The sequence below is a fragment of the Carassius carassius genome, chromosome 46 (assembly GCF_963082965.1).
Source record: "Carassius carassius chromosome 46, fCarCar2.1, whole genome shotgun sequence".
NCBI classification, from domain to species: Eukaryota; Metazoa; Chordata; class Actinopteri; order Cypriniformes; family Cyprinidae; genus Carassius; species Carassius carassius.
In genome coordinates, this window is record NC_081800.1 from 17,671,820 (window position 1) to 17,694,409 (window position 22,590).

The 22,590-nt window shown below is 40.1% G+C and overlaps 1 protein-coding gene across 3 annotated transcripts in view; it reads right to left on the minus strand.

The window, feature by feature from the left end:
• The window catches only part of LOC132129378 (zinc finger protein 385A-like), a 106,656-nt gene that overhangs the window by 76,211 nt on the left and 7,855 nt on the right, over positions 1 to 22,590 (minus strand). The window contains exon 1 of one of the 3 annotated variants that reach the window (XM_059540955.1): positions 7,525 to 8,033. The exons of the other annotated variants lie outside the window; for them this stretch is intronic. Within the exon in view, the coding sequence (XP_059396938.1) occupies positions 7,525 to 7,573 (49 nt within the window). The 5' untranslated portion in view covers positions 7,574 to 8,033. Of the gene's footprint in view, positions 1 to 7,524; positions 8,034 to 22,590 lie in introns of those variants that run through there. 3 annotated transcript variants of the gene reach the window in all.

The following is a 22,590-nucleotide window of genomic DNA, read 5'->3' on the forward strand; positions in this document are numbered from 1 at the left end:
CGATCTGTTGAAGATCTGTGTGAAGATGGGGGCCAGCTGGTCAGCACAGGATTTCAGACAGGCTGGTGTAACGCAATCTGGGCCTGGTGCTTTTTTCCTTTTCTGCTTCCGGAAGACCTGGCGCACCGCATCCTCGCTGATCTGTATTGCAGGTGTGGGTGAGAGGGGGGATGCAGGAGGTGTGAATGGTGAGAGCGCTTGATTGGAGAGGTGTTCAGGGTGGGTTGCAGGAGTTGTGAAGGGTGTGAACAGTTGTTTGGAGAGGTATTCAGGGTTGGTTGCAGGAGTTGTGAATGGTGTGAATGGTTGTGTGGGGAGGTATTCAGGGCAGGTGATGGGTGTTCTTTCAAACCTGCAGTAAAACTCGTTCAGATCGTCTGCCAGTCGTTGATTCTCCACAGTGCTGGGGGGTGGTGTCTTGTAATTGGTGATCTTCTTTAGGCTGACGTTGATTCTGCGTCGCGATCCGCTGTGTAATGCCAGTGTAATGCCAATGTAATGCCAGCTGTAAACATCTACAGACCTTCTTTCTTTGAATGGCAAAAACTGTATTTAATCTCCTCAGACACACACATACACAGACACTTCTCCGTCCCTCAAAAACCTGTAGATATAAGCTTCATAATTCATCCAGCAATCCAATTTGTCAGGGATTTGCACTCAAACTATTGATAAATGTGTTCTGTTTGTGGAAGGATGTATGTATTTATCATCCGCTCTGGTTGGCGTATTTCATAAACTGCTTTATTCAAAGGATGACCCCATCGCTGGTATTGTATAGTCAGGCTTTTATGATTTGTTTGCTCTCTGAGTCCTGTCTATACAACAAAATAAACCATAAAGCAAACAAGGAGGCTGTGTAACAAAGCCAGAATCCAGTCGACTTGTGCATCACACCAAACACATATACCAGGAGCATGTTTTGTTAGAAAACACACCGTGTTATAGGATCCCACAGACGGTCACGGCTGGCTGTGTACTTCAAAGTGCAGCTCTACTAGACACCTGGCACTAACACGCACTATGCCTAAACCATTAGAGAATGTATTTGGGACAGCAATGAGGTGTAATGCATGTGTGTGTGTGTATGGATGAAGATACAGTTGGGACAATTTCATTCAGTCTGCTGGGCCTCACAGCCAGTAATGCATTTCCGCCTCCCAGAGCTCCTGTTATAGGCAATTCATTAGTGTCTGTTACACCCACTATTGACAGTCTACTAGCACCCAGCCAGTCTGTATGTCCGGCTAAGAGTGATGGCTGCATTTGACGGGGAGGGGGGGGAGGTGGACGGAGATGTAAGCGCTTGCATCGTGTGAAACTCAAGTGCAGTTAACCTGCCATGGGGCGAAAAAATTAACTGACCTCCTACGATGCACACAGCTGACCTGTCTGGGAGAAAAACACACACATGCTGTTTTAGTGAGTTATGATTTCCCTCCTCGTGGCTAATTTATTACATCATTCCCACATTTCTTCAAATGTTTCCTGACTCGTTCTGTAAGATATTGTGGGATGAAATCTCACCAGCTGAGACAAAAACAAAACCATTTGTGGAGAACATAAGGTTTGATTAGGTTATAAAACAGGAAGTGAATGTGCAGTGACTAACCAGCAGTTGCTCAGCCAAACCACTAGCAGGTGTTTAGCTGTAATGGGTGTGAAACTGCACATAAAATCAAACTAAAGTGTATCTGAGGAGCAAAAAACAGCATGGAAAGAACAGTTTGACTTTCTCCAAATTGAACAACATAGGTGTGACAAGCTCTGCATGTTTAGCATTACACAGTTTGGCTGTGGCATTTAACAAGTTCTGCAACTGCTACAAAAGACTGTGGAAGTGATAAATAAAACATTATCTAAAAAATAAAATAAAAAAAACCTTAGCATACTCAGCAGAACATCCATGTAGTCAAAACTAATTAAAAATATCATAGTGCTTTAATTAAAGACTGGAGAAAGCTCTCCGTTAGCATTCCCATTCAATTCCATGACTGTTCTTGGTGGGCACATTCAGCCCCAAAAGAACACAACACAAAAAGGCACTCAGAAGGGAAATTATGAAATTATGGAAGGGAAACAATGGCAGAAAAATGATGCTCTGACGACACAGATTATCTGAAGGCAATGAGAGAAGGCATACAGCAAAGACAATATCATAAACTAAATCTTAACCTATAAAAAAATATTTTCAGTAATTGAAATAAAGCTAGAATTAAATACAAATTAAATTTTGGATGAAAAATTGCAAACATAATTTAGAAAATTTGAAATTATGTCTTGGCAACTAGCTGAAAACAAAAACAAAGATAAAGTTATATAGAATTATTAAAAAAAAAATACAATCACTAAATAAAATTACTAAAACTTTAAATTAAAAACAAAAAATTAAAGCTAATTTAAAATATGAATAAAACTACAATATTATGTAAATAATACTAAAGTAACACTGCACAATAAAGGGACAGTCTGCTGATACATACATGAATGGGAGAAATCATAACCCTTAATATTCCCAGCTCACAATTAAAAGGTTACATTCTTTTGCCCACATAATGATGTAGTTACATTATTGGTCAGCAGGGGCAAACTCTCTAAACATCAAACCAGCCAAACTCTGAACACCTGGCTGGCTAAAAAGATTTAAAAAATATGCTATTAACCAGCAATACTTATTAGCTAGAAGCCATGTTGCTCAAAACTAAATAACCAAATCTGCTAGTGTTTTCTACAGTGCAGTACATCATGATTAAGTAAAGTACACTTAAAGATGAGAGTCTAGATTAAATTAGGCTATAATGTGCAGCATTCGGACTGGGCTTTAGGGGATAGATCTCATAAATGCTGTGTCATTCTCTTCTAGCCATGCAGAGGAGATGGAAAAAAAGGAAAAATGCTGAGCTTCTCAAACAAACACATTTTTTGTTTCACAACCTCAAGGGACAGGTGAGAGTTAAGGTTGACCGTAGCAAAAGAGAGGAAGAGAGAGAGCAGGAAGACAGAAGATGAGGGGGGAGGGGATGTATGACAGATAACCAGGTAGACAGGAAACGTGAGAGGACGCTGTATCATAAAGACAGATGTGCTTGCAACAAATATAAGGTCAGAAATGCAGAAAGACATAGAGGCAAGCCAACACATCAGACGACCCTGGGCACTGTGCTTAAATGTCACAAAATATAACAGATCCCTCCAGGGGAAACAAATAAGGGACGGCATGTGTAAATACAGAGAAATATTCTCAGTCCTTCCTTGTGTCTTGCACCAAGCTTAAACATGGCTATTAAAGGAATACTTCACCCAAAAAGGTAAATTTAGTAACATTTTGCTTTTTTAAATTTCTACTGTGTTTATTTTGTGAACATTTATGGGTACAGATACTTGTCAAACTCCAAAAATGACTAAATATACTATGAAAGTCATTTTGATACCTTTTGTGAGAAACCTACCAAAATCTCAAATTACTTATAGAAATAAATATTTCCCTTACTCTCAAATCTCATTCACTTTTGTGAGTATTCAAATATGGTTCGTGAAAGCATGTTGTGCCAGGTTTAATATTAGTAGATTCTATGTCAATCCATTTATGCCGAAAAAAATAACAATAAAATCTGACTTAATCGTTAAAATTATCAGAAAAAAAATAACAAAAATGATCTGCAAATAAAACATTTCCAAATTCAAGATTCCAAAATCGCCACCTATGGGATAACTGATGCTAACCAGAAATGGAAGTTTTTACTAACATTTTGGAAACTTGTTTCCATTATTATTATTATAATTTTTTTACATAAACATATGTGGATGCAACCCAGCAAATGGTGCTAAATCCTAAAAGTGACTGATTGTGTTACATGAAGTTGAACAGCTGTAAAAGAACTTGGAAAGCTGTGGTACAATGATTTTAGGTAAACTTTTCCTCACATAAAGCTGCATTAATGAAGCTCAAACAACATATCATGGTGCTAGCAACCCCAAGGTCACGGGTTCGATTTCAAGGAAATGCAAAAACTAAAAGTACATACCTTAAGCCAAATGCCTAAATGTAAATGTAAATAAAGCTACTGTACAGCTTCAGGTAAATAGAGCACAAGTGACATAAGAACCCTCATGAACTATATTGAGGGTGAGTAAATAATGACTAAAATTTCGTTTTAGGGGGTCTATTCCTTTAAATGAATTGGCTCCGAGGGCTTTACTTATCTGTATGTGAGCTCAGACAGGTGTGCAGGTGTGCATGGAGAAAAAGGGGGTACGTTCTGGCTGGCTGGCCACAATGGAAACTCCATACTGGCCAGGCGGCAGTGAATGCACATCGCAGTGCTGTTGCTCAGGTTACTCACCTCTCCTTTAGCAGCCAACCCCACTCTTTGTCTCAGTCCTACCAATGAAAACACTGGGGACCAGGCGGTGTGCCACGGCTCCACAGAGTCAATGTGTGTCTGTATGTGTGCATTTATGGCAGTGTATAGTCTGTCATGTGGGGCTCAGCGGATCTCCGCTGTATATAATGCAGTACATTTATGTCCCATTATCAGGGTCAGCTGTATCTACACCACCACTAGGAACAAATGTCTCAACCTGCTCCCTTTTCAAAAGCACACACACACGAAAAGATATGAGACAATTCAAACCCATTTACAATTAGAACACTGACATCCAATCAGAATCCATCCGACTGTAAAGAGCTTGAGAATTTAAAGTGGCAGATTACATAACTGCAGTGTTCGCTAAACAGAACGTTATCATGCTTTGGTGTGGATGTTAATACAGTTATCATTTTTGATGTTTTGACGTTTTTGAATAGGTTTTTAATATGAAAGAGCTGAAAGCAGGTGCAGAATAAAAAGGAGGAAGGGGATCTGGTCAAGGTCATTCAGAGTATATTTAGATAAGGACTGTAAATGAGTCATCACACTAATCTGCTCCAAAAATGAAGTTCATAAAAGGATTGTTTTGCATCACACTACAGATTTAATAATGTAGTGTGTTGTCTGCCGAAGTGTGTGACATCGTTTTTGTTTACTATCTGCAATCTAAAGTCACCACAATAACAAAAAGTCTTTGTCTTAAAATACTAACAACAAATAAATTAGTAACAAATTAAGATACAGGTCTGCATTATAGCAGAATTTATCATTTTGCTTTGCATGCAGCAAAGCAATTTTTTTTATCATATGCAGATGTGTCTTTAAACATGAGGTCAGAAGCACCAAAAATTTTAAATATTTATTTATATTTATTTATAAATGGTCTGAACCTTATTTAAAAATTGTATATAGATGGAAATGTGGTAATGAACACAGATGCTTACAGAGTGCTTGAAAACATTCCTGTCAGACGTGACTGATTAGATTGGATAGATGCAGCTGGGTTAATGAAGCCATCGGCCCATCTCTCCGATCACAAACATCATTTCTGCCTCTTTTGATGGGAACAGAGCAGCACGTCTGTGGTTGTCTGTTTGTTTATGAGACCAAATTCAAGTACTCCATCACAATTCTGCAACCCCTCACACAAAAAAATAAATAAAAAGAAGAAAAAAGTTGACCATTTAAATTCTGAGGATTAAGATAAAATTTGTCAATTCAAATAAATGAAATGAATAATTTAATAATAAAATAAAATAGAATAATTTGATAAAATAATGCTAATAAAAAATACAAATTAAATAAAAAAAATCTGACATAACAAAAATGAGGATGAGTAAATCCTCAATATTTTCATTTTCAGTTGAATTATCCTTAAAAAGTCTTTAAAAAATAGGCATAAATGATTTTTATAAATAACCTTGTTTAACTTAACAGCACATATTGGACATATATAAAGCCTCCTATTCTGAGAACATTTCACAAGCCAGACCGTTCTGCATGCTATAGATAGTAAAGACATATATTTAGCAAACGTGAGGCTGATTATGGTGCACAACCATATATTGTAACTATAAATCCTTTCTGTCTGTAGTAATAATGGCATATGTGCGTGCACACACACATACATATAGAGCAGACAGATCACAGATTACAAGCCCTATAATCATTATGCCTGACTCCCTGGAAAACATGCCCCGAGGAAAATGCCGGAGAGAAGTGTAGCAGCCCGACTGTTAAATTAGCCCAGGCATGCGTTAAACAATGTGGCCTCAACTGGTGTTCCCTCACATAGCCTTACACAACCAAACACACACAGTGACAATTTTACAGCACAGTAACACACAGGTATGTTACAGGTAAACTAAAAAAGACCCATCATCACGATCTAAAATACCTAAAGCTAAGACACACAATGACAACTGTCCGACAAAGTTGTATTTTTGAGTGCAAAGGCTATATTCACACAACCCCAGCAGGAATATGAGCTGGCTCAGATGCTGCAGCCTCTAGTCACCACACACGCACACACATACACACACACACACACACACACACACCCATATCTACAGCCTAGAGCAATGGAATGAACTCTCCAGAAGCACCCAAAAGACTGTAAAAAATTCTAATGCTCAACATTAATAACCTGTCATGGTTGTTTATAGGTTTAATTCCAGAACTGAATTCAGAGCTTATGATATATACAATTATAAATTCCGAAGAAGATTTAAGGCTTGCAAATTCATAAATGCACAAGATATCAGTACCATTTCGGTTTTCGGACAAATATTAAAGATTATTTTTATTCACTGTATAGGTGGTTTTTTAATATGTAATAATGCAAGCTCATTTTCTATATTTTTACATTTAGATTACCTTTGCCATCATCTAACACACATTTGAAGTTAGCCTTTAAAAACAACAATAAACAGTGTTAAATGTATTGTAAGTTTCAGTAAATTTCCAAAATAATGTGATGTTGTGATGCCTAAACTCATTTGCAGCAAATTAACTTGTAAAATTAGTAATACATTTTTTTGTGTGTTTTTAAAAAAATATATAATTTAATCATATGAATAAAAAAAAATTATATCTGTTATTTATTGTAATCGGCCATAACATTAAAATAATTAGCAACATATCAGTACTGGCCAGAATTCCTACAGAAGTACATCCCAACTGCATTCATGTTAACAATAAACAAAAGATCTGCACAAATAAAACAATGGTATAAGCCAACAAATCAACATACACCTGGTCGTTTTATCCTGTTATAACCTGCCATAAAGTACAACTACGGAAGTTCAACTTAGGAAATTGTTCATTTGATTTCTTTAGATCTTAAACCTTTCTGTTTTCATATTTGAGCCTCAAAATCCCTCTGAGAATGGACAGCGGGAGTCTGACCAAGGGTGAACACTGCTGAACACCCACTGTTACAACACTGACCTTCAGCGTCAATCCAAATGCATCTTGAAGAAACCACTATGATTCAATACTTGCACATCAGGTCTACGCAAGTTGAAAAGAATGGCAATAAGGAAGTTATGAGCTAGAGGCTCAATCCAAAAGTTAATGTTTCAAAATCCAGATTCAACTGAAGTGCCGCAACACTTAACACAAAGCTTTGAAGAAGAAGCGAAGGAGAACTTACCCAAGATCATCCTAAAAGCCTCGCTCCTGTAATCAGGACCAGCTTTCATCGAATTCTAATCCAGGGGAACACAAGTTTGTCTTCGCACTCCTCTCTGCGTCTCTCTTCCAAACCAGAAGTGAGTCAAGCAGCCAATGCAGCGTGAGAGAGAGCATATCTGTTGTCCATCCTGTATCTTGTATGTCCACTCTCTCCAGGTGAATGAGCAGTATTCTGAGGGGAGGGATCTGCAGGTCTTTTGCCGTCTTCTCTCAGGTGAGTCAGAGGGCAATGTGGGGGAAGGTCCCGAGAACGGGGTTGGGAGGGGGGTCAGAAATGCCAGAGCCCTGGTCAGTTAATGAGCCGAAATCCCTGTAGGTATACTGGGATGCACCGTACTTCTCTACAGCAGACAGAAGATGAACAGTTTCCCTTCAACAGGAACATTTCTCAGATACCATGAAGAAATGCCTCAGTAACACAGTCAAGCCGGTGTCTGTGCAGCACTCTCTCTCTCTCTCTCTCTCTCTCTCTCTCTCTTTTCTCTCTATCTCCCTCTCTCCCCGCTTCTTGTTTTTGGGGTTGGTTATAACCTAAAGGCACCTTCCCTGTCTGTGCTCTGATTGGTGGCAGTCCCAACCAATTGGAGAGGCAGCAGCCGTTTGTCATCCTGCAGAGTGGAAAGCATGGAAGCATTGCCCCACTCTCTCTCTCTCTCTCTCTCTCTCTCTCTCTCTCTCTCTCTCTCTCTCTCAATTTTTCCTTCCATCTCCTTCACTCTCATAATTGGTCTGTTTATGGCAGTTGCGATAGTGGTGGTCACTTCTCCATCTCTCACTCCTCTTCTCGCTCCCCTTGCGACCCCTGTGATGGTGAACTGGTAAGGGGATTAACTTCCTCCCTGCACCTCCCTGAGGCTCTCCTTTGAGTCTTTCTGTTGCAGGAAATATTTGTTACTAAAGCTTGAGATTTGTTACTTACAGATATGAGAAAAAAGAATGCGCGTTCGGAAGAGATTGAACAGAGAGCGACAGAGCGAAAGAATCAGAAGGAGGAGGAGGAGGGGGAGATTAAACTAAATTCAAACTGACAAAGGGATGAGGAGACATGGAGTGACACTGAGAAAAGACTGGAAGGAAGAATAAGAGAGACAGAGAAATTAACAAAGAGAGAGAGACCAACACAAGCCGCAGTCTTATTAAGCACAACTGGGCCAATTTCAAAACGTGTCATTGTCGGGTTGAAATGCACCTCATAAACAATTTAAAATTGAACATCTTCGGTTTGAAAGCGATTCGGCTTGCCTTAGACAACAACGGAGCTTATGGCAGCCTTTCCAATGGAGGAAAGCCATGCTGCAGGGGTAAATCAAACATTTAAAAAAGGCTATAGAAGAAAGGAGGCATCAAAAATGAATTCTCTAAAGCCATTTACTAGCACATACACTATGCATGCTTGAGCTAGGGGCTAGAAAAAATTCTATCTTTTATTTTGTCTTCCTGTTTGTTCATTTTCCCTCCTTTCTCTCTCTCTCTCTCTCTCTCCTCTGTTGTCTCTGGCTTGTGCAGTAAGTCAGCGAGTGGGGATGTGAATACTAAGGAGGCTGGCTGACACTCTTGAAAGTGCGCAATGCACAGAGACAGAGACAGAAAATTAAGGAGGGTGGGGGAAATTGGACATATAAGCTCCATTATTATAAAACTACAGGTGCATTACACACAGACTCGCACATATGCCGTCATCTGATCCGAGAGGGCACTCATACACTATTAGACCAGCAGCTGAGCAAACAGCTCATAATGAGGATGGACTCGTGTGTGTGCCCTGATACACCAATGGGTAAACACAATGATACAGGTAAGGACTTCATACTGATCTTTGCTGATTAACTGCTCATCATTGGAGCTTTGCTTAATCATTCACTTTGTAAAGGTCAAGAGGACATGGAATTTATTTTCTGCAAAGGCATTCTAGGAAATTAAGTGTTCTTATAAGACATTTAAACTTTTTTTTCAAACATGGTTATCATGCCAAATTTGTTCCCACAAACTTTCCATTTCCAATTAAAAACTTAATTCATTGGGATTATATTAATTTCTTGTAAATACCAAGTTAAATTACAATGGAATTAAAAATTAAATGCATTTTCAATTAGGCTTCTTAACCAGCAACCTCTGTCAGTCAACCAGTAATTTTTGCTAGTAAACAACATAACGATGGAAACCAGCATAAATAATATAATTTTTAGGGGTATTCGACACAATAAGCCAATAATTATGTCATGGACTTCCGGTTAGGTGAGCATGTGAACAGTAGGGTGCTCTCGCCTTCCCACACATTTACGCTAAAAGTTTACTTTTACATTAACCCCAATAGTCTAAAACAACATAGTGTGCTATATTAAGTTAATACAAGCTGGCACGATGTCAAAATCGGGAAAGAATGTTAAAAAGAGCACCGAAGGAGAAGCCTCAGCCGCATGCAACAACACCTGCGTTACTAGCATCGCGAGCTTACTGGAGGACCACAGAGCTAGCTTATCCGCTGATTTCAAAACTGCTTTTGCGGCTTTAGAGGCTAAACTGGACTCTACACAGGCTGTGGTGACGGAGCACGGTCAACGAATTGACTCTTTGGAGTCTGGAGCTGAACTACAGAACCAGAGAATTCAGGCTCTGGAGGACAGGTGTGCAGAATTAGCCGAGAGTAATGCTAGGCTAAGGATGAAGACGTCAGATCTCGAAAGCCGCAGCCGCAGAAATAACATTAGGATAATCGGACTCCCGGAATCTATTGAAGGTCCGCGGCCTACAACCTTTTTTGCAGAACTCCTCGTCGAATTGCTCGGTCAACAGACCCTCTCATCACCGCCTGAACTGGACCGAGCTCACCGGGCGCTCACTGCTAAGCCACAACCGGGGTCGCGGCCGCGGCCGGTAATTATTCGTCTCCATCGGTACCAGATAAAGGAGATGATTGTACGGGAGGCACGCAAGAGAAGGGGCGATCTCCAATATCGAGGGTCGCCGGTACACATCTATGAAGATTACACGCCGGAGGTCCTCGAGCAACGTGCTAAGTACCGTGACGCCATGTCAACGTTATACAACCTGGGCCTCAGACCATCTCTTTTATTCCCGGCCCGCTTGCAGATTACGTTGCCCAATGGAGCTAAGAAGAAGCTAGCTTCATCTGAGGAAGCCGCGACCTTTGTGTCAAACTACCAGCAGAGACCAGACACGGAGGCTAACTAACTGACTCCAGCGGGACTATCAGCTGGCTGCAATAACGTTAACTGTGTTGACTAGCCTTTTTTTGTGACAGATCTACTCCGCCTTAATGCGGGTTATAGACCCCGAGCCTGGACTGACAATGTTGAGCAGGTGAGCTCCCAGTTAGTTTTTGAGTTAAACAGCAGTTATTTAGCAGGCTAAAGGTCTGTGGCCCAGTGGATGACATTCCATAACTCTGGAAGGGTAACGTAAACTCTGAAGATGCTGGACCAGAGGCACAGTAAACTGAGTTTATATTTAATTCGGACACTTTATATGGTCGAGTTTGACTTTTTTTTTTTTTTCCTTTAAATTATTAATTGAGTTATATAATTATTATTGTTGAGTTGATCTTGTTTGGCGATTATTTTTTTTATTTTTTTTATTTTGTTATTTTCTCTCTCTCTCTTCCAGCTGCGGGCTAATGGTTACAATTACAAATGTGGTGATAGGACATATATTATAGGCCCCTTTTAGATGTTGGACCAGAAACAGAGTTAACTGAGTCAGTAGTGTGCTTGGACACTTTGCGTTGTAAATTTTTTTTTTTTAAATTTTTTTTTTTTTTTTTTTTTTTTATTATTCTTCCTTATAACTACGGGCTAATGTTCACATTGAAATTCGTTGTTGTGGTGATTGATATACCATGTTATAGGCCCCTGTCAGATGCTGGACCGGAGATTATGTTGTTAATTCAGTTAATAGTGCCTATATATTTACTTATTTTCGATTTGATTTGTATTTATTTATTTATTATCTCCTTTTTTTAATTTTTTTAATTTTTAATTTTTTTTTTTTTTTTTTTGAGTTAATAAATCCAATTCAGGCACCTCTTAATTTTTATGACTTAGTCTTATAATCATATTGTATATATTCGTTTACACAGTTATAGGATATTCTTGGAGCAAACTCTGCTGCTTGCTGATATAGTATAAAGTACACAATGGCTGCCATTTTATTTGTATCTTCGATTTTGGTTATTGGGGTTTCAATTAGTAATTAGAGATGTGGGTTTGAGAGGAAAAGAAAAGAAGATCTGATATGGATAGGGAAGTGCCTACGGGTAGAGTAAGTATGGAAGGGACGAGGTGGGTGGGGAGAAGTTTTGGGGTGGGTCAAGGGGGGGACCTAGATTTTTCTTGCACATCGATCTGGGTAAAAGGAATGAAACAATGTAGGATAGCCAGTGTTTTTCATTTTGGGGAACTTTTATTTATATGCTTATTATTTTTGAGGACTGTTTTAATTATTTGTTTTACTCTGAAGTTTGTTTTTGCACAGATAATTATTTGTTTTTTCTCTATTTGTTGCTCACATCCTAGGGTGTCTCTGATACGTTGCAATTGTTCGCTACGCCATGGCTGGAGTGACTAAAAAGGGGGCAAATGGTGGGCAGGCAGTGAGGATTATTTCATTAAATACCGGTGGGTTGAATGCTCCGACGAAACGTACTAAGATCATGACGCATGTTAAAGATTTGAACGCCGATATAATATTTCTGCAGGAAACACACTTGTGTGATTCTGACCACCGAAAATTAAAAAGGCCCTGGATCGGACAGATCTTTCACTCCAAATTTAATCTGAAAACAAGGGGTACAGCAATATTGTTAAGATCTAGGATTGACTTTGTACCCGATACTACAATTACAGATTCGAATGGCCGTTATGTTATCGTCTCGGGCACACTCTACCAAAAACCAATTATCTTAGCATCTGTTTATGCCCCTAATTGGGATGATGACTCTTTCATGAAATCATTTTTGTCTTGTATTCCAAACTTGAATTCTCACTTACTGGTGCTAGGAGGGGATATGAACTGCGTTATAGATCCGGTACTAGACAGATCTAATCCGAAACCTGTCCCGCTCTCAAAAATGGCAGCAACTCTCTCCACCTTCATGGACCGGTATGGCTATGTTGACCCCTGGAGGCTCTCACACCCCTCTACCAGACAATACTCTTTTTTCTCCCATGTGCACCGTACATATTCACGTATAGATTACCTAATAGTAGACAGGACATTTATCCCATCAATTTCCTCCACCCAATATTCACCAATAACGGTTTCTGACCACTCAACTGTTATTTTGGACCTCCTTTTTGACCACAAACCAAAGGGATTCAAATTTTGGCGCCTGGATCCTCTTTTGTTAGCTGAGGCGGACTTTGGCAAGTATATGTTAGAGACTATTAAACTTTTCCTAGACACCAATCAAAATGACGAGACCTCACCTTCCCTTCTCTGGGAAACCCTGAAGGCTTTTGTTAGAGGCAAAATTATATCATTTACTTCTCATACAAATAGAGCTCGTAAGGCTCGACGAGTGGAGCTGGAGAAAGCTATCGCAGACTTGGACATCTCACTCTCTACCAACCAATCACTTGAATTGTATAAAGAGAGGATGGTACTTCATACTGAGCTCGACCTCCTCTTGACAAAGGAAGCTGAACAAAATCTCCTTCGAGCGCGGGGATACATGTATGAGCATGGGGATAAAGCCAGTCGCCTCGTGGCCCATCAACTAAAGGCCAAAATGGCCTCAAATCAAATTTCACAGATAAAAGACGAAGCGGGCTTTCTTACATCTGACCCAGAAACGATCAATGGTATTTTTAGGAAGTTCTACGCCCAGTTATATAAGTCAGAATGTTCTTATGACGAAGCCCAGTTGTCTCAGTTTTTTGAAAAATTTACCATGCCCAAAATATCTGATTGCGATCGTGAGATGTTAAACGCTCCTTTGCATCTTTCAGAAATCAAAGAGGCAATACAGTTAATGAATAATGGTAAATCCCCCGGACCCGATGGGTACCCGGTCGAATTTTATAAGAAATTTTCAGACCAACTAGCTCCATTATTATTAGAAATGTTCAATCACTCATTCAGCCTGGGCTCTCTGCCGCCCACCCTTACACAGGCTGCTATTTCTTTGATTTATAAAAAAGGCAAAGACCCCCTGAATTGTACATCATACCGCCCAATCTCGCTCTTATCCGTAGACGTTAAAATACTCGCAAAAGCTCTGGCTCGCAGAATGGAGTCGGTTATGCCCTCGGTTATAGCGGAGGACCAGACGGGATTTATAAGGGGGAGGCACTCGTTCTCTAATGTCAGAAGACTTCTCAGTATCATTCATACACCGCATTCTCCTTCAGAACCGGAGGTTGTTGTGTCTCTTGACGCTGAGAAGGCTTTTGATAGGGTGGAGTGGCCCTACCTGTTTTCCACCCTTCAACAGTTTGGTTTTGGGGAAAGTCTTATCTCTTGGATTAGGTTACTCTACTCCTCCCCCTGCGCATCAGTTTGTACTAATACCCAGCGCTCGGGGTACTTTCCTCTCTTCCGTGGGACTCGACAGGGATGTCCGCTTTCTCCACTCCTATTTGCAGCCGCTATTGAGCCACTTTCAATTGCCTTGAAGGCAGAGGAGGGAATTAAGGCGATTCAGAGATGGGGCACAGACCACAAGGTATCGTTATACGCCGACGACCTTCTATTGTATATCCGCGACCCTCAGTCCAGCATCCCATGTGCTCTCTCAGTCCTGAAGTCCTTTAGCGAGTTCTCCGGTTATAAATTAAACATCTCAAAAAGCGAGTGCTATGCTATTAACCAATTAGCTATGGAATTACCCTCGTCTTCAGTCCCTTTTAGAAAATCCAATTCAGGATTCAAATATTTAGGCATTGCAATAACAAGGTCCGTCCGAGCTTTGCGAGAACAGAACTTCACTGCCTTAACGGCAACAGTCAAGTCCGATCTTCAGAGGTGGAACCGTCTACCACTATCCCTGGCCGGAAGAGTACAGTCTGTTAAGATGAATATACTTCCCAGATACCTATATTTTTTCCAATGTCTGCCTATCTTCTTACCTAAGTCATTTTTACTGCCATAGAAAGCATTATCTCCTCATTTATTTGGGCTGGCAAACACGCCAGAGCCAGTAGATTACTATTGCAGAGGAGTAGATCCCTTGGGGGTCTTGGCCTGCCTAGTCTTATTGGGTATTACTGGGCTGCAAATGCTCATAAGATTATGCTTTGGTTTACCTCGGCTCAGAGCAATTGGTGTCAAATCGAGGCCAAGTCATGCTCCTCTTCTTCGCTCCAGGCTCTAGCTTGCAGTAGCCTTCCTTTTTCCCCATCACTTTATACATCTAATCCTGTAGTAACTGGCACTCTGAAAATCTGGGCACAAATTAGACGTAACTCTGGCTGGCTCACCCTCCCTCAGACAACACCTATTTGCAATAACCATCTATTCCTTCCTGCTAAAATTGACCCTAGATTCAAGTTTTTTGTTAGCAGTGGCCTCCGATATTTTAGCGATATGTATGTGAACAATTGTTTTGCTAGCTTTGAGCAATTGCGCATAACTTTTAATTTCAGCGGTTCTGACTTTTTAAGATACTTCCAGTTACGGGATTTCGCTAGGACCCACTCCCCTCAGTTCCCTCAAATCCCACCTCCAAGTGGCATTGATCTAATCATTAAGGCTGAGAAGTTGTCAAAAGGCCATATATCTTACTTCTATAATCTACTTACTCCATCTTTTGATTCTGTTGTAAACAAAATTAAGACCAGCTGGGAGAACGAACTGCAGATTTCCCTGTCTGATGACTTTTGGGGAAAAGCCCTTCGAGCAGTTAATTTCTCCTCCAGTTGTGCTAGGTTCAGTCTCATTCAATTTAAAGTGGTGCATAGGATTCACTTTAGCAAGGCCAGGCTTGCCCAGATTTATCCGGGGGGCTCGAATGAGGGATGTAATAGATGTTCTCAGACCCCTTGTGACTTGACCCATATGTTCTGGTCATGCCCCAAATTATTCAACTTTTGGCAGTCATATTTTGATGCAATCTCAAAGATTCTGGCTTTGAAGATCTGTCCTTCCCCCCATTTAGCGATTTTTGGCAGACCTCCGGACGAACTTAATTTGACAACAATTCAAATAAATGTAATAGCTTTTACCTCTCTAATTGCTCGTCGTAAAATTTTGACTCTATGGAAGTCACCCTTACCACCGTCGTTCAAAGCCTGGCTATGTGACACGTTGTTCTTCTTAAAACTTGAGAAGATAAAGTTTACACTCAGAGGCGCTACTGACAAATTTTATTCTCATTGGAAACCACTATTAAATTATGTAAACCAGATTTCCGTTAGGGAAATGTCACTGTAGTGGCATATTTAGTACGTGTCAGCATTGGTTCCTACCTCGTTATGACTCACTGTCTGCCCGCCACACCATAAGCTACACTATATGGGAAATCGATTAATAACCCTCATGATTCCTGCTAATCCATGAACCCTAGCAGCCTGGCACAGCGTCCTAGGTATCGGCAACTAACCTCTAACTTAAATTTTTTTTTTTTTTTTTTTTTTTTATCATTTAATTATTTTAAGTTTACTTAGTCTTTCTATCCTACTTATTTGGTTTTGTTTGTATGTCTGACTGGCTATCATGAGGGTGGGTGCTAGGGAGGGATATGGGATAAAACCATAAAAGGACTGTTATTCTGAACTGTTTATTCTTGAAAATATGGCATGGAGACTTGTGTTGTGTCATGTTGCAGATGTTGTTTAAATGCTTTTTCCAATAAAATATATGGAAAAAAAAAAATAATTATGTCATGGCTGATAACCGAAAACTGGCACTATGGCATATATACTGTACAAATTATACACATCAAACTCAAAATCATTTTAAATGCTAAACTTTGGAATCAGAGCATTAAAATGTAAAGTACAAAAAGTGTACTGTACTGTGAATGTGATTCGGTCAAGATTCCATTACTTATAGGCCTAATATAAAAGCAATTGTTATCATACTTTTTGTATACATTAATTCCTTTAATTCCACTGTGTGAGCTCATGTGCTGCCGTTCTCAGCGCTGTCAAAATAATAGTCCGGGGCACCATCAAAATAAAAGTCTCGAACACATATGGTCATTTTTAAATCGTCATATCGTCAGACCAAGAAATCGACAATACACGATATTATCGTGCATGGGAGGGGCAAGAGAGAGACTCTTTGTTCTTGTCATAGCATAACTATTTAGTGTTTTAAACAGCGCAGGTGCGAGAGAGATATCATATGGAATCATCAATAATAGAAAAAATATAATTTCAAACAAACTGATAAACTAACGGTTAAAATCAATAGTTTCCAAACAATATTGGACATAAACGAACATGTTAAATATAAAGTTTTTAAAACAGGTAAGTTCATATATTTGGAGTAAAGTTCAACTGAACTGATGCATCAGTCATACAGCACTTCGGACCATGCGCCCCATGACGAGCCCGACACACCGCCACAGAGACAAGAATGAGATGCATTCTAACATAACTGTGGCATTAAACTCAGTGAGGGCTCGTTTAAAATATTGAATATATATAGGCCATTCAGATTACTTGTTAAAGTGCAATGAAATACCTTATATCTGCATAAGATGTACATCTGTTTGTGGATGGAGACTCCTTCACCGGCTACAGGCTCTAGACAGTGTGCGCGTGTGTGAAATGCGGTGCTGAAGTGAAATAGCTGGGCAGTTTTATAGCCAAATTATAATAGGCAGCCCAATAAAAATAAAAATAATAATAATAATTCTTATTATAATTTAATACATTAATAGGAGAATGAGCCAAATATCGTCTTGACTATCGACAGAGACATCTGCTATTGTCGATTTCTCTGACTGTCAATACATGATACTATCGTCTATCGGCACAACCCTACTTTGCAACTTTACAGATCTTCTTTATGCACCAAGAGCTTGTAATGCTCCAAAGACAAAAAAAATTTTTTTTTAAATTGCATCATATGAACTCTTTAACAGTGTTATTAAATCATTGATATTATTTTATATTATTAGGATACAATTTAAATGAGCATTGCATGATGGCAAAGGTAATCTAAATGTAAAAATTTGAAGAAATGAAAATGCACAATCAAATGTTGACTGGTCAATAAACCAGCATAAAAATTCACTCATCTAACCTGGGCTGCATTTCCCAAAAGCATTGTGAGTCTAAGTTGATCGTAGAGACCATTAATGGCAATGGCTTCTACGATCTAAATATGCTTACAATTCTTTTGGAAAACACAGCCCTGGTCTTTTCACTGAGGCCATCTGAGCCTGTGAAAGTCAAAGCACTGATAAACAGGTTGATAGGACAGTGTGCCAGTGTGGCTATGCAGAGCTCACACAGCAGTGTGACCATGTATATGTGTTTCATCAAAAGAGGGGATAGGGTTACCTCATTAGTTGTGTTGGGATCAATAATTCAGAGCAGGGCCTTGTTGAGCTCAATGGTCCAAGCGCTAATGTGCTGTCTATCTGCTCATGACTGAGACCCAGCAGGACTTTAATGGATGTCATGATGAGAGGGTGAAATCCAAGACTGGGGATCCTTTTTCACCCCTGGTCTGGGATGCACACACATGTGTCTGTGTAAGTCTAGGATGGGTATGGTCACAGCATGAGGAGAATGGCTATCAAAGAACAGGTGTGAAGAACGATTGAGCGTCAAGAGAAAGAGCTGAAGATGACAAGCAATCAGTAACTTCCACATTCCAAAACTGTCACTCAAAAAAAATCTGTGTTTGACTGCCTAAAAATCATTAATGGCACTACTGCATAAAAGTAGAGAGGAAAAAACATTACCACATTTTTTTTTCTTTTTTTACTGAAAGGCTTATATATATATATATATATATATATATATATTAGGGGTGTAACGGTTCACAAAATTCACGGTTCGGTTCGATACGATGCACTGGTGTCACGGTTCGGTTCGGTACGGTTCGGTACATTTTAGATACAGCAAAAAGAAAAAATTGGCAGATAAATTTCCTTGATTTTTAAAAAAAAAAATTATTTATTAAAACTAACAAAGTATGTTTTTTTTTTTACATTGAACAATGATGGAGCTATTCTTTACTCATCTTCTATAGTGTTTTCTTAGCAGCATACTGTATAAAACAAAAACAGCTCCTTATAAAAAAATGAAAATGTTATATTATTGTAGTAGTTATGAACAAATACAAAGATGTAACTTTTTTATGGAACTCTATAACTCTTTATATTGAGTGGGTTTTTACTCAATTGGTTCTCTATAGGGCTTATGTTTTTTGGAACAAAGCAGGAATTACGGTCTGTCTGAAATCGTGAAGGAATATTGTAACTGGGCTCAATTACTTTAAGCATGTTCTTAAAACCTACGTTTTCCACTACAGTGGGCCTTTCACACAGGACGCGGTATGCGCGGCGCTTGCCGCTGGGTTCAGCGTTGCCCTTCAGATACAACGCGATTTGCGCTGCGCTGCGCTATGGCGTAGGCGGAGTTTTAAAAACTTTTAGCGGGAGCTCTATCATAGTCTGTTGTTCCTTGAATGGAGATATGTCTCCATGACACAGCTTTCCTGACGATGTCCCTATACTACCTCAAACTTGTATCATACAGCTCAGGAAATTCTGACACACACAGTACTGTACTAGCCGTTCATTCCTTTTGATTTCCGTGCTTGTTTTGGATCCTATTGGTCGCGCTGGTAATCGTCACAGAGCGCAGCGGCAAAAGTTGAACTATTTTGAACTTTGACCGCGGCGTGCGCGCAAGCACGCAAATGATGCGCACCGATGCGCTTGCGCTTTGGTCGACGCAGCAACAAAACGTCCTTGCGCGGAGATGAATGGGTTTTATAGCGCAGCGCCGAGCATACCGCGTCCTGTGTGAAAGGCCCATAAAGGCGCGCGCTCACTCAGTACGCGCTGAAGGCTCGTTGCAAAATGGCTAATGCGTTTAACAGACCAGAAATAGAAGATCCTCCAATAACCAACAGGTCTGGTGTTTGGGTACACTTTGGATTGGCCATTTTGCAACGAGCCTTTAGCGCGTAGCTACTGAGTGAGCGAGCGCCTGACTGAGTAGCCTAACATAAACATATAAGTTGGTGTTTTTTTCTTCTTCGGGGGTGTCAGGGGCGTTGCCTGTTACGTCGTTTGGGTTATTGGGCTACCTTGTTGAACGCATATCATTATATTTCACAATTTATTTATTTTTTTCCAAATATAATTAATTAGTCCAACGAACCGTTCGGTCCATAATGCATACCGCGTACCGAACCGAAAGCCTCGTACCGAACGGTTCAATACGAATACGCGTATCGTTACACCCCTAATATATATATATATATATATATATATATATACACACAGACTTAACCGCTTCAAACTTTAATATATATAAGCAGTTAAGTTGGTGTATTATTGGCTCTTGATAAGTTGAGGGAGGGAAAAAAGATACCACCTCAATAGAGACATACTTTAAAGAAACTGAGCCCTTTGGAGAGCGCTGGAGTCCATCATGTTCAGAGGCCTTCAAGAGCATTGTCCACCACCTTTTGGATCTTTGTTTTGGCTCTTCAGCTGATGGAGATAAGGAAGTAACTTACTTGCAGTATGTACAGTAGAAAGAATGCAACATGAACTACAAAAAGCTTACCAAATGGCAGAGGAGACCTCCTTGAAAAATTATTAATGGAACAAACAACGTTATGACAAAGGAGTTGTGCAGCACAAATTAAGAGTGCAGCACAAACAGTGAAAGCTTGGGGAAGAGTAGGTGTAAGTGCAACAAAAGTAGGAACTAGCCCCGAGAGATTATTTTTAACACGTTATGTAAGTGTAGGGAGGAGGTTAACCCTAAGACTGTTCCACCTGTATTGCCGCCTGTTGAGGGGGGAAATCCCTGGAGGGTGGTAGTAATGAGGGAGGGTGACACCTCTCCTGTAGGGATTTCAGAGAAGCTAGCATGTTTTCTTGCCAATGAGGGGAAGTCTATGCAGGATTTTCAAGGCCTGGTTTCTCCTTCTGGTCGCAGTGCTGGTATTCCAGAGTCAATAATTAGAGCAGTGGGAGAATTGCAGACAAACCACTAACAGTAGTGCATATAGAAGATTTCGTTCTTTTTCTGGTTCTGTTCCTACTCCCCTAGGAGAAGAAACGATGGATGGACCAAGCTCGTATGATGATTGCAGAGTGCAAGTGCTCTAAGAGAGAGAAGAAAAGAAGAATTGTGGAGAGCTTAAAAGGGCCTGCTATTGATGTAGTAAAAGCGATAAGATTTTCTTGTCGTGATGCTAATGCTCAACAGTACATAGAAGCTTTAGAAAGTACATTTGGAACCTCGGAATCAGGCGAAGATTTGTATTTTGCTTTCCATCTTCTCCACCAGTGCCCAGGTGAGGCACTGTCCGTTTTCCTTCGTAGAGTGGAGAAATAATTGAATAAGGTAGACCAAAGAGGTGGATTGTCTCCACAAATGGTGGATAGAGTGAGAGTAGAGCAATTGATTAGAGGGGCTGTTGAGTCAGACATGATGCTTTTACCGTTAAGGCTACAAGACAGAAAATTACAGCAACCTACCTTCTTAGCTTTGTTAAATGAGATCTGAGAAGCCAATGAGAGTGAAGTAGCCAGACAGAAAACCAGGACTACTGTAAATTCAGTAAAGTGTCAGGAACAAAAGTTCAGCTTTGCAGTTGTGGATGAGCTAAGAGCAGAAATCCAGGACTTAAAAATCAAACTAGGTGTTGAATCTGTAAAGATTTCTCCTACTTTTTGGACACCAGCATCAAAGTCAAAGTCCTTAAAGGAAAGTATTGAGAGCCAGCGATACACAGGAACTGAGGCCGTAAAACAACAATTACAACAGTTGCAGCAACAGATAGGAGTACTGAATGTGAGCTATGACAGTAGATCAGCTCCAAAAGCAACCCAAACCTGTCTCTGCTCTGTCAAGGACCAGATCTGCCATTGATCGGGAAGATTTTATCTGTTAGCACTGTGGAGAGGAGGGACACATCACCACAAAATGTACATCTGTGGAAAACCTTCATTTCGTTATTCAGAAACTTATTCGATCATTAAGGAAGGTTAAGAGTGGAAGGAATGATGCATCCAGAGACAGTCCTAAGGCTGGGACTCATGATTGTCATTCTGCAAAAAGTCAGGTTGATGTCTCAGAAAAGAACCATCTTTCAAAGGGACTGGTGGGTCCCCCCTCTACTGTTTCAGTGTAGATCAATGGGCATCCCTGCAAGGCACTGCTAGATAGCGGGTCTCAAGTAACAATTGTTTTTGACTCATGGTATTCAAAATACCTCTCTGATGTACCCCTTCAGCCTCTTTATGGGCTCTCTATTTGGGGACTGAGATCCTCAAGCTACCAATATAAGGAATACATTGTAATCGATGCCTCCTTTCCTGCAGTTTTCACTGGGGTAGAAGAGACTATCTCCATTTTAGCTTTGGTATGCACTGAACTACAATAGTTTCAGCAAGTCCCTTTGATAATTGGGACAAATGCTAGTTTTTTCAGCAGGTTAGCTGCCTTAAGTGAAGATCCACATACTTCTTAAGTATTACGTTCCTTCCAATCCAGTGCAATTACCCTGATGCATGCTTAACTTCCACGCCAGAGAAAACCACCAACAATCCAGAGGCAAAGGTTAAATGGGATGGGCCCCATGCTCTTATTGTTGTCCAAGATGTGAAGTATATGTGGATTGTATGATGGAGTATGAGAAACCTATGAAGAAGGTATGTTTGTAGTTGAAACCACTGCAGATGATCAGTTACCTGGGGGTGATTCATTCCTCCTGTGGTGCTGCCTTCCTCAGCCATAAACATGGATACTCTTTCTTTTAATTGATTTTCCTGTGCAGTTTTGGCTCTTGTTATTGGTGGTCTCATGTCTTCAAGCCTACCACTAGGAGCATAAATTCTCACACTGTCTCCAACTGACAACAG